Source organism: Egretta garzetta, unplaced genomic scaffold (assembly GCF_000687185.1).
Source record: "Egretta garzetta isolate BGI_Z169 unplaced genomic scaffold, ASM68718v1 scaffold163, whole genome shotgun sequence".
Classification (NCBI taxonomy): Eukaryota; Metazoa; Chordata; class Aves; order Pelecaniformes; family Ardeidae; genus Egretta; species Egretta garzetta.
In genome coordinates this window covers 5687438-5699269 of record NW_009259308.1, presented here as the reverse complement: position 1 = coordinate 5699269, position 11832 = coordinate 5687438, and the positions used below count along the sequence as shown (strand labels likewise).

The 11832-nt window shown below is 44.3% G+C and overlaps 1 protein-coding gene across 3 annotated transcripts in view; it reads left to right on the top strand.

Moving 5' to 3' along the window:
* Positions 1 to 11832, top strand: part of NFIA (nuclear factor I A) — a 263401-nt gene that overhangs the window by 14042 nt on the left and 237527 nt on the right. For all 3 annotated transcript variants that reach the window (XM_035891763.1, XM_035891764.1, XM_035891762.1), the window contains exon 3: positions 4725 to 5256. In XM_035891763.1, coding sequence (XP_035747656.1) covers positions 4839 to 5256 — 418 coding nt within the window. In that variant the 5' untranslated portion in view covers positions 4725 to 4838. The remainder of the gene's footprint in view (positions 1 to 4724; positions 5257 to 11832) is intronic.

Sequence of the window (11832 nt, the reverse complement as noted above, 5' to 3'; positions counted from 1 at the left end):
TCCCCCTGCGCTGCTGCAGGACGTTAAATTACACACCTTCAATTAGCAGGATATAATGGTTTAACGAGGAAATGCTTTGTGGTGGACTCAAACCCCAGATTATTTCCTCCTGCAGGAGATTTTGACTACATTATTCTTATTAATTTAATTTGAATATTTTTTTTCTCCCGGTGAGAAAGCCTCTCCAGGCTCTTTCCGTCGAGAAAAAGGCGAGGAAATGCAGAGAGAGGGGAAGCAGCCTTCCCAGGCAGCCTGAAGAGCTGCGAAAGTTTCGTCCCTTTCTCTCGCTGTGTTCCCCCCCCCTCCTTCTCCAGCCTCCCCCAAATTTCTGGGTGCCTGGTGAGGAGAAGCCAGGCCGGTGGGGGCACGAAACCCCACCAGGCTTCAAAACCATACGCTTGATTAAAGGCAGGAGGAAAACGGGAGCGGAGGGAGTTTGCAGAGGACGCGGGATGCAACTCTCTGCTCTGCCTGGCCAAAGTTTGTGCCTCTAATTCAACTCTGAAAAATACCTGGGGTTTTTGTCAGTTCTGCTTCTGCAGGAGGGACAGCAACACGCTCCTCACAGGGCCAGCAACGTACCGCATCGCTTCGCATCTGCACGTGTCGCTTCTTGGGTTTAGTAGGCCCAGTTGCACGTTAAGGAGAGAAAATAAATCCATGGGCTGGTTGCTCCTTATCCTGCTCCCCCCCCCCCCTTTTTTTTTTAATTTAAAAAAAAAGAAAAAAAAAAAAAGAAAAAAGCCAGGCACTGTGCTTTTACTCAGTTGTGAAAATCTCGCATTCTTGTTGCACGTTTGGAAAAGTAATACGAGGATTAGAGGCCTCCTGACAAACTCTTCCCTCCGAAGGATCAATTAGGTGATTCTGTCATTTTCTGTAGAAAAAGGGGGCGAGCCCTTAGCAATTGCAAGCAATTTCCCATTTTTCATTTCAGGAGCTTTTATTGATACGAGTTTTGGGATGGAGATTTTTTTTTTCTTCCTTTTTTTTTTTTTTTCTTAAGTTTTGCTTCAGGTTTAAAGGGAAGCTTTCAAAAGTGGGTTAGAAAAGGAAAACAAACAGAAATCCTGGTTATGAGCGGTATTTATCCAAGCACTGGAACTGAAATGGCACGAGCATTTTGTATCATCTGTCAGGAAAAATCTAAACATCGTTCCATTTACATATCTGCTGAAGATCTAGGAAATAGTTGGGGAACATGCACATCTCCTAATAGATTTACAAGCAAATGGATTGTAAAAATATTAACAAGGGTCGCTGTGGCTGGCTTAATTTCAAAAAGATCAGCAGAAATATATTGTTTCAAAAGGCTCCTTTGCAGCGTTACATTATTGCAGGCACCTTTGGGCTGGGTTTGGGGGCTCTTTTGTCATTGGGGGTTTTTTGGGTTGTTTTTTTTTTTTTTACACCTTTCTGAAGAGCTGAGGAGAATTTCGGTATAAGCAATACAGAATTGTGCGGCCCAAATTTTAGGTGCTGCTTCGAAACAGGCTGTTCTTGGAAGAGCTGTATTCTCAAACTTTGGAGAGTAGTAAAAAAAAAAAAAAAAAATCAGCTTACTTTTTACTCTTGATTTCCTAGCTTTCTGGTGCCTTTTATTTTTAGGTGACCCATCAAACGCCGAGGGGGGAAAGCAAACGTCTTTCCTAAATACTTTGAAAGTTTCTCTTAAAGCTAACTTGGGGAAAGAGAAGGATCATCTCCTTTTCCACCAGTTACTGAAAATCTTGCTGTTTTGCGGTGAGGCTGCAGACAAGTCTGCACATCTGTTAGCACACTTGCATGGACGCGCTTCCAAAACTTTTTTTTTGGGGGGTGTGTGTTATAATAACACTGAAATAAATAATTGTATTGTGCAGAAACTGGTTCCCCCCTCCCCTCCCGCTTCCAGCCCAATTTTGTTTGATCAGTCCTGAGTGCTTTTATTTCCACTTCGACTTTGCTAATACCTCGCTGCCGAGATTGAAGCGGTGCGATTTTACGGAGCGGCGTGTTTACCAAGACGGTTTGCAAGTTGGTCTGCTTATGAGTCATTAACCTTTTCTCCTCGTACACCATTTTGAAAAGACACATTGGAGTCTAATAGGGACGTGCACACCTCGCGCGCCGAGCAGCGGTGCTTTTCATTTACTTCAGCCATGGACCCTTACTTTGCACCAAAAAGCACCTTTCCCCTCCTGCCCCCCTGAAGTCTTTTAAAGTGTTTTTTTTTTTTTTTGGGGGGGGGGGGGGGGGGTTTACCTCCCCTTTCAGGTTCACATGGTAGAAATCAGCTTTAGCGCAGGTTAAAGCGACTCTCTTGGATAGTATCCAGCGTCGAGCCAAAAAAGTCCCGAGCACATGAGATCAGGCAGGACAAAGCGCTGCTTAAAGCAGAAAAGTTAAAATATTTCAGGGTGTACCAAGACGTGTACGCTTGAAGCACTCCCCTGGCTCATTGTGGGTCTGTCGAGCCTCTGCCGTGTGTACCTTCGCAGATAAACTTCCACTTGACAAAAGGCCTTTTTTCCTTGACTTTCCCTGAGCGGGGAAGGGGAAGGACAGGAGGGATCAGAAGGGAAGGCTTATTATTTTTAATGGCTTGTAGGGACCTGTAGTTTTGATATTTTTATTACTTTTTTTTCTCCCTCCCCACCCCCCTACCCCCCCCCACGAGAGCGGTTTCTGATGGGTGAGAGCAGCTCCATGTGCTGGGATTGTGCCTCCTCTCACTTTTTGAATCCGCCGACTGCAAACTCGCAGCAATCTTTTTTTTTTTTTTTTAACTTTATTGAAATTTGAAACTATGATCTTTTCCAGTAGAGGGGGGGGGGAACCAGGAATGTGCCAATCATTGGAATGATTTATTTTATTTTACCTGCTTATATTTTAATAATCATTCATAGTACTTGTGATTACTGCCGCTCTGCTGTGCTGTAATGAAATATATTGTGCCAGTTCTGGTATTTTTTAACAATCTGTGTTCAAAATAAAAATAAATGCAGTAGTATTACCTATAGATTTAAGTATTTACAATTCAGGGGCCACTCAGAATAAGTGCAATGAAAGCTTTTGAGAAGTCAGCAGAATGTCTTGAATTACGACAGGATTTTGCTGGTAGATATTTCTACTATTGATTTCTCAATTTCTCCTAATTTTCAAAAAGCAAATGCAAGTTAAAGTAAGGTGTTGAAAGGATGTAAGATGTCTGTTTTAATAACAATGTTTGCATGACCTGAAATGATTTGGGTAGGAAACGTACTCCATGGGGAAAAAAAAAAAAAAAAAAAAAAAAAAAAGTTAGTTAATCTGAAAAATCCCCAATGCTGTCTTGCAAGGGTAGGCAGCGGGTGGCTTTTACCATGCTGGGGGAAATGTTGCACAAATTATTTTATTTTTCCCTCCTGGAGGGCCCAATCCTGAGAGAAGGGGAACTCGGCCCCTGGAAGCAGACATGTCCCCAGCACGCAGTGCTGGATCAGGCCCCCACAGCCTATATATGTTTTTCTGTGCAGCCTGGAGTTCGGTCATTCATTTCTTTGGACAAAACCAAAAAGCATGGTCCCAGTGTATTATAATATGTTTTGATCTCTCTGGCTGATACATATTACTTTTTGAGGAGATATATATATAATTTTTTTTTTTTGGAAAGAAAATTGAGGGGTCTTTCTTGCATTTTTTTAATTGTCAGCAGAATTTTATTCATGACTATTTTTGTGCCAAGGAAGAGGGGTGATCTTTAACTCCTCATTACACAAAGCAAGCAGTGTCTCTGGATGGCCAAACTAACTTTCCAAGTAGGGCAGTTCTTTGTAAATATACAAAAATATGACACAAAGTATAAAGAAAAAATAATTCTTCGTGTATTTGCACAAGTTGTGCTAAGGTTTTCTGTTACCGTGTTTTTCAATTTTCCCAGTTTCTTTTTATTTGCTAGAAAGGCTCAGAGTTTGCCTTGTCCTGATATGCCCGAATAGCAGATGCTTATTTTTTTCTTTTTGACTGCATATAAACAAAACTTTAAAAAAGAAAAAAAAATTGCGAGACCTGCTTTTCCTAGGATTTTAGCGTTAGTTATTGTTGCGCACGCGGGATAAATCGGCCGCGTTACTTTCTACTCCCTTCACCGTGTAGGAAACGGAGGGAAAACCACCCTTCATTGTGTTTGTGTATGCAGCTATATTGGCATTTTACTATACTGCCTGCTGCTATTTCCAAATATATCTTAGGGAAAGTTTTACTATACTTTAGGCTTCCCCATACAAACATTGATTGGCATCCAAATGTTTAGGATTTGCCAAATTGGCGGGCATACGCTGGCTACACCGCAAGCAGCGGGGTCAGGGAGAGAGCAAAAGGAGATATGCGCTCCGCAAGTGGACTCGCAGCGGAGTTTTTAGCTTTTAACTCCTTCTCCCTTCCTGTTTAAAGAGATGTGGGGATTGGGGAAGGGGCCCCATCATTGCACCCTCTCCGCCTGGGTGCTTGTTTGAAGTTGGACCCTGTTCTTGAGGGGTGGGAGCGGAGGTTTTGGGTCGGTGCGAGGTGAAGCGGGAATGCAGTGGTGGCGGGGTTGGGGCCTGTCGGTGAAGGGTACGAGTCCTGCAGCCTGTAAAACGTATAAGCACCTTCCTAATTCTCACCGTCCCGGCGAGCCTTAGCGCCTCGCGCGAAAGCCCCGTTTCCGGAGGCTTTTTGTTGATGGTTTCGGTGACATCGACCCTTCTCTGTAACTTTTTCAGGATGAATTTCATCCCTTCATCGAAGCACTTCTGCCTCACGTCCGAGCGTTTGCATACACGTGGTTCAACCTGCAAGCCCGAAAACGAAAATACTTCAAAAAACATGAAAAACGCATGTCAAAAGAGGAAGAGAGAGCCGTGAAGGACGAACTGCTAAGTGAAAAACCCGAGGTAAAGCAAAAATGGGCATCCAGACTTCTGGCAAAGCTCCGGAAAGATATCAGGCCTGAATTTCGGGAGGATTTTGTTCTCACAGTCACAGGAAAAAAGCCTCCGTGTTGCGTTCTTTCCAATCCAGACCAGAAGGGCAAGATGAGAAGAATTGACTGCCTTCGCCAGGCAGATAAGGTCTGGAGGTTGGACCTTGTTATGGTGATTTTATTTAAAGGTATTCCGCTCGAAAGTACTGATGGCGAGCGCCTTGTAAAGTCCCCACAGTGCTCTAACCCCGGGCTGTGCGTACAGCCCCACCATATAGGAGTTTCTGTTAAGGAACTCGATTTATATTTGGCATACTTTGTGCACGCAGCAGGTAAGTGCTTTTCTATACCACCTTCTCCAACTTTTCGGTTTATCTCCGTGCCGGGTGCCGTGCCCTGGCAGCGGCGGCTGCATGAGCCGGGGAGGGAGCGGGGGACGCTGGTTATCACACTCCCAGGGCAGCGAGGGGAGTGCCAAAACTCCCCCCCTTCTTTTTTTTTCGCGGGCTTTTAAGGTGCAGCCGCATAAAAGTGGTTTTCATTTTCCCAGGGTTAATGGCGTTTCGGGCATCCTTCACAGGTGTTAGCCTAAATGTTGTCCTAGGAGGGATCACAGGCAGACGCGGCTTCCTTTATCCCGATTTTGGGGGAAAGCAGATAGATTTTAGTTTAAAAAAAAAAAAAGTTTGTATATGTTATGCACAAAGTAGTCTGACAAGGCTAGAGGTCCCTGAGGGCTGTGGGTCAGGAGCACCAGGTATCCTCACCCTGTGGGGATGGGATGGGGAATGTAAATCCTGCCAGACTGGGCTTGGAGGGAAAGGGGAAAATGGTCCCTCGGTAGCAAACCTAGCTGTCAGGTCTGAGCGGCCACGAAACAAACCCCTGGGTAATCCTGTGCCGTAAAGGAGGCATTTAAACCCCTCTGAAATACCACAGTGTATACACCTAGAAGCTGAGCAGGTCTTGAAACAAATTTGATTATATTGTACTTACGGGGGTGGGGGGGGCTGAGAGGTTTTGCGTGTGATGAAAATGAAAACCTTGGGATCTCTGATCCAGTGCGAAGTACACCCTGCCCGCAGAGTGACTCGGTGTGCTCCGAGGATGTGTAGTAGGTTGACTGGATAAAATAATATGCTATTCTACTCCTGAGTGTTATATTGCAGAAAAATGTGCGCGTGTGAAGTGCTAGGCCCCGGGTTTCACGTATAGTATGCATAGGTCCCGCTGGGCTTCAGCCCGACTTGCAAAAGTTGAGGGGCTGGATAGGCTGGAAAAAAAGTGGAGCAGAGGGGAGAGGAATCATGTTTGTAGAAACCACTTTTATATAAATACATGTCGGTAAGAAAACTGAGCAAATTACAGCACCAGGAGCCTGTGTTCCCAATGCTACCTTCTTTCGGAGGGGCTCGCAGAAAGTTTTGGCTACCCCAAAGTTTTCTGTGCGGAGTCTCCGCAGTGCTTGTTGCGATAGGCAGCGTCGCCGCTGTGATTTTACAGGTACAATCCCTGTTCGGAAATAACTTTCGAGTATCCTCACAGTATTTCCTGCAGATAAGCTGTGAAATTTACTTTGTACTTCGGTGCGCTGTGGTAAATCATATTGCATGTTTATGGTGAAGGGGAGGTAGGCAAATATTGCGGAAAATTATTTATTTACTCTGCAGTTTATTATGGGGCACGGTGAAGGAAGGATTACCAATTAATGGCTAACCAAAGGGAGATTTGGGCTGGGGTGTTGCGGGTCCTCTCCTGTTCCATCACTGGCCCTGAGGAAACCAGGGACTCGCATCCCTTTTGTCTGCCTCGGTTTCCTCCTCCATACATCGCAGCAGGGTACTCGAAGTGCTTTGATAGCCACGGCTGAAAACTACTATGTAGTGATATAGGGCACGCAGGTTTTTATTATTTAGATTTATATATAGTGCAGTGCTGGTAAATACTGGTCTGTATTGTGTTTCCTAAATGAAAAGCAGCCTTCTGCGGAGTGCAAAAGTTGTTAATAGAAACCAATGGTCTTGGTTTAACCTGCATGTAGGGTCACAAAAATGTACAATGGTGAGAAAAGGACCAAACCCAGGGGTGTAAGTGCTCCGGAGAGCCTGAAGGGAACCTCTCCCTGTTACAACAGTCGGGCAATAGACATTATAAAAGTTCAATATTGTGATTAGGAATATACCATCTTATCAGCACACTGTTGGCAAACAGTACCTTGATAGCGAACTCTTATTTATTTCTGCCTTCATCGTCAACAGGCAGCAATTGCACTAATTGTTCTTCAGACTAGATGTTTGCCGCGGAAACTTAGCGCCAGGCTTAGGCTCGGCTTTTTTGGGTTAGATTTGCGGTTTTGTGTAAGCAGCAACGCACTCGTGCAGACCGCACCGCTTCATGTTTTTGGCCGTTGTTTGCTGATTGCACGCATCGCATTGTGCTCTTAATGCAGTAGCGTGTGCTGGCGTATTCCCTGCTAAACCTCACTGGGGAGGGGGGCAAAATGATTTTTAGGAGGTAGCACAGCGTGGTCGCCGTCTATATCGCTTCACAGAGGTGTACTGAAAGCCTCACGTATAGGCTACCTTTTTTTTTTTTCCCCCTTTTTTCCCTTTTTTTCCCCCCTCCGATGTATCCCAGCAGTCTTTGTTACACCTGAACATTGGCCAAGTTGACAGCCATTGGTTCCCGCAGACCCGCAGTAATGGCAGCTTGTGCCGGGTGCGCAACAGGAAAATTACAAAAGAAAAAAAATATTAAGGGTCCTTTGTCTCAAACTCCATCAGACCTCGCTCCTCAAATGTATGGACCGCTTATTTATAAGGAGGAATTGGCCAGCGCAAATATTAGGTAGGCTGGTCAACTTACATATAGCGGATTTGACAAGCATCTGCTATAGTACAGAAGATTTGTAAACACGAAACAATGTTTTTACCTCCTTAAAAGTTTTGAGAAGTTGCCAGTATTGGCAGGAGGCACAGACTCCGAAACGTGCTTGAAGATACGTGCCAAAACCATTGTGACCTTTTCACCCATAGTGCTCGCTTCTCTTTTTCTTGTTTTTTTTTTTTTTCCACTCTTCGTCTTCTTTTTTGGGGGGGGAGTATTCTCTTCTAAGATGCCCTTATTCGAGATGACTTCAGCAGCGAGATGTCCCTTTCCTTCTAAACATGTACGATAATTATTGCTTTGAATCCATGCTTTTTCTTCAGTAGGCACTATCATCTGTAAGGGAACACATGTGCACAGATTTAAATAGTGCTTCTTACAAAGCTACTGAAATCAATTATTCTCTTTAAGAACTGGCTAGAAAGAGAAAACAAAAATATGCAAATAGGCAAACTACATGTCATTTTCATTTTTTTTTTAAAAAAAAGAAAATAAAAAAAAAAAAAGGAAAGGAAGATCGGTGTTTTGTGAATTAGAGGTTGACCAAAAAATGTATTGAAATCTAGAGTATTGCTCTCAGTTTGCAGTTTCTAATCTTCTTAACTAAAAGCAGGCGGCATTTTCATACCCTGAACTTGGGTTCGCTTTTTAGTTTTCACTTATTCTGCGCTTGTATCAAATGACAAGTTGGAAACCATTGTGGCAAACCGTTTTCTTTGTGGGAGTCGAACAGTAAAGCTAATTTATGACCGGTCCTTTACCAGATGATCTGTATCAGAATCTACAATATACTAGGCACGTGGCAAGGTCACAATTTAAGTTGTTAAGGTCACAACCTTAGCCACCAGGCATTTGACCTTTTAGATAAAGTTAACCTTTGTTCATTAGTAGGCACTCAACCGAGAACTTTCTGGAGTTTTTTACTGCTTTGGAGTTCCTTCTGCTAATGTGATCAGATTGGAGAATAGATTCGCAATGGAAGTAGTTAAATTTTGTGAGAGGTCACAGTTTTTAGAGACTTCTCCAGTGGATGAATCTGGATGGCAGGCCAGGAGGCAATGCTGCGATGCCCGATTTATTTTTTTGGACGGCCGTCATTATGCGCTTCGGGCGAGAATTAAGCTAGCGAGGTATTTGTGGCAGGGAAAATCTTTTAATCTTTCAGAAGGACATTTAAAAATCCCAAATTTAAGAAAAATCTAGGGATAGGGTTTTATTTACATAAGCCCATTTTTCTATTCGTGTTTAGAATAGAAGCCAGCGAAGATGCAAGAAGTCAGCCTTATTTCTGCGACTGTGAAAATGTACTTAGCATCTACATATGCTCTATGGCTAATTGCCTGGGCAATAGTATATAGCACATGACCTTGAACTTTAAGCAGACCCATTTTACGCTCCCATCGTCGGATTTAAAATATTTCTATTTGGACCACCGCAAAGAGGCATCAATGGGAATGACCCAAAGATTGGTTAATGCAGAAAGCGATTGCAGATAGCCAAAATACCCGTGGAGGTATCAGGGAGTCCGAAAGGTACATGAGGCTTTGCGCCGTAATCTTTTAGTACAATTGGTATTGATTGTTGCTGCATTAATCCTGTTAATAGCCGCAGCCGGTTCGGCGTGTTGCAGGGCTGCGAGAGGTGTCCTGACAATCCTGTACATCACCAAAAGAGCTGTCGCAGCGTCTTGAACTCCTGATAGCTGCTTTGCAAAAGTGGAGCGTTCGAAGGTGGAAACAATTGCCGGCTCATATAGAAACACACACCATATTGTTTACTTAATTATGCCGTAGCCAAGGCTCATTTTTAATTATTTAGCGGACTTCCTCACTTTGCTGTGATACCACATTTATTATTTAATTTAAAATCAAAAGGGCTGCGATACTGTTAGTTTTTGATGCATTTTACTTTTGTTTTGGCTATGTTATTGTCATTCCATCGTACAGTAATCCAGATAGCCGTGATATGCAGATCGGCCAGATGGTCATGTTAACAGATTGAGAACCCACTTCCCACTGCTAAAGAGCAGGTGTAAGATCAGTGGGCTTTTTTTTTTTTTTCCCCTCCTCTCCTCCCAAGTTTCAACCAAAATGGTTCGGCTCATAGTGGTAGTTACATTGGGGCACATTTCAAATGGTGTTTGTTCTATGGAGATAATATGTAATATATACGTCGTTTTTACACGTATCTGAAGACTTTTAAAGCATCCGTGACATTCTCTCCGTATATAAGACTTTTGAAAACCTACTTCTAGCCTGTGGCTGTTCCCGCGTGTGTCCAAAATGGTCCTTAAAGTTTTGCTTATGATGTTAATAGTCCTTATTAGTTTCTACAGAAAATGCAGGTTACAATTACTCTTACCAAAAAGTAGTCAGCCAGTTTTCCACCAGGTATTTCACAGACTTTCCCCATACAGGGCTCCCTGCGCACACCCAGGGGAACCTGAACAGTTCAGTGTTCAGCTAAGATTTTAATGTTTGGCGGCTCATAGGGTTGTTTGTTTTTTCTCCATTAATTTTTGCCACAGTGAGCATCTATGGTTTTAAAGAAAAAAGTAAAATGAAGACATCTCATGGTACTTCTGCCCTTAAGGAATACCAGAAGGCAGATTTTGCATTGCTTTAGCCTTATAAAAGGTGCCCATAAAAAGTCAGTGGTGGGAGCCTGGGTCTATATCTCCGTTGGGAGAGGTGGGGAGATGACAGCTACAGCTCCTCGACACCCCAAATTTCATGCACCCACCTATCACGGGCGTGCACGAAATGCGGCGATCTGCACGCCCCGCGTGGTGCAGAAAGATATCTCCATCTATCGATGCTCTCCGCTTTGGGGAGCGGGACCGACCGCTTTCTGCAGCTGCGAGCAGGGCGGTAGCTGACAGAAGCAGGATTTAGGTGGGACAACTGCTCTCCCCATGCAGTTGTAATTGAGCTGGTGAGTATCTGTGATAATTCAGATACTAACTGGTGCAGCACTTGGGACGGTCTGCTCTATCACGAACCCCTGGCAGGCATTCAGTCATGTGGTTTAGCTTTCCCCTTTCTCCAACAACAACAACAGCAACAACAAATAAACACGGGATAAAGACGTATTTCATATGCCCAGGATGTTTTCCAGGTGATGGGTACGGCCGGTATAAGGGCATGTTATTTCCATACCTCCCTGCCCCGACGGGCTTTGGGGTGCGGAAGCGGGAGAAGCCTTTGACTGGTAAGAAAGTTGCCCAATGCTGCTGGCTTGTCTACAAGCGACTGCACTTTTATATTTCCCTTCTTTTCCACCCAATGATGAATAGCATTAATTTAGATCTATTTAAGGCGAGTGTGGGAGAAACCACAATCTTTGTTGTGGTCACTGCTGTACACAGCGGGGCTGAATGTTTCTCTTGGTTGAGGCCTCAAAGCTGAATCTGGAGAACCCAAAACATCGTGTCAGCTTTTCAAACCCTTCAAAGCGACAGTGGAATCCTAATTGTTCATAAAGCCCGCTATTTATTATTACAATTATGTATTTTCTCCTCATTCAGATGTAAAGGAAACGGCATCCCTCACTTTCCGTGCCTTGAGCTTCTCTGCAGCTCCTCCTCCTCCTTCTCTTCCCCTCGATGCTTCGGGTTCAGGCACCGGCCGAGGCTTTCGCAACCAGCAAACAAACCCCAGCCCGCTGCTCCGTAAACCCTCAAACATTCCCCCCTCCCCTTCCCCAAAAGCCTGTGCTTTGCCACACGTGTCCCAAAGTTGGACTCTCTGGGGCTTGGGGACTGTCCTGGCAGGACGGCTTTTGGGGCATCCTCGATGGTAGTTGTGGGTCCAGCTCTGCCCCCGTTCCCTTCTGCGCAGGCAAGGGCTGGAGTTGCTGATTAAATTACAGGCTGTAAATTCACGGCAAATTATTTTAGCCTCCTAACAGCAGCCGCCCCTGAAGGTTTCCTTACGACAGTGAGGGCTCTCAGTAGATAAGAGTTGTTGGTGGACTGAAATTCATTTTAATCGCTTTGGTTTTTCCGTTCATGTGACGCTCTT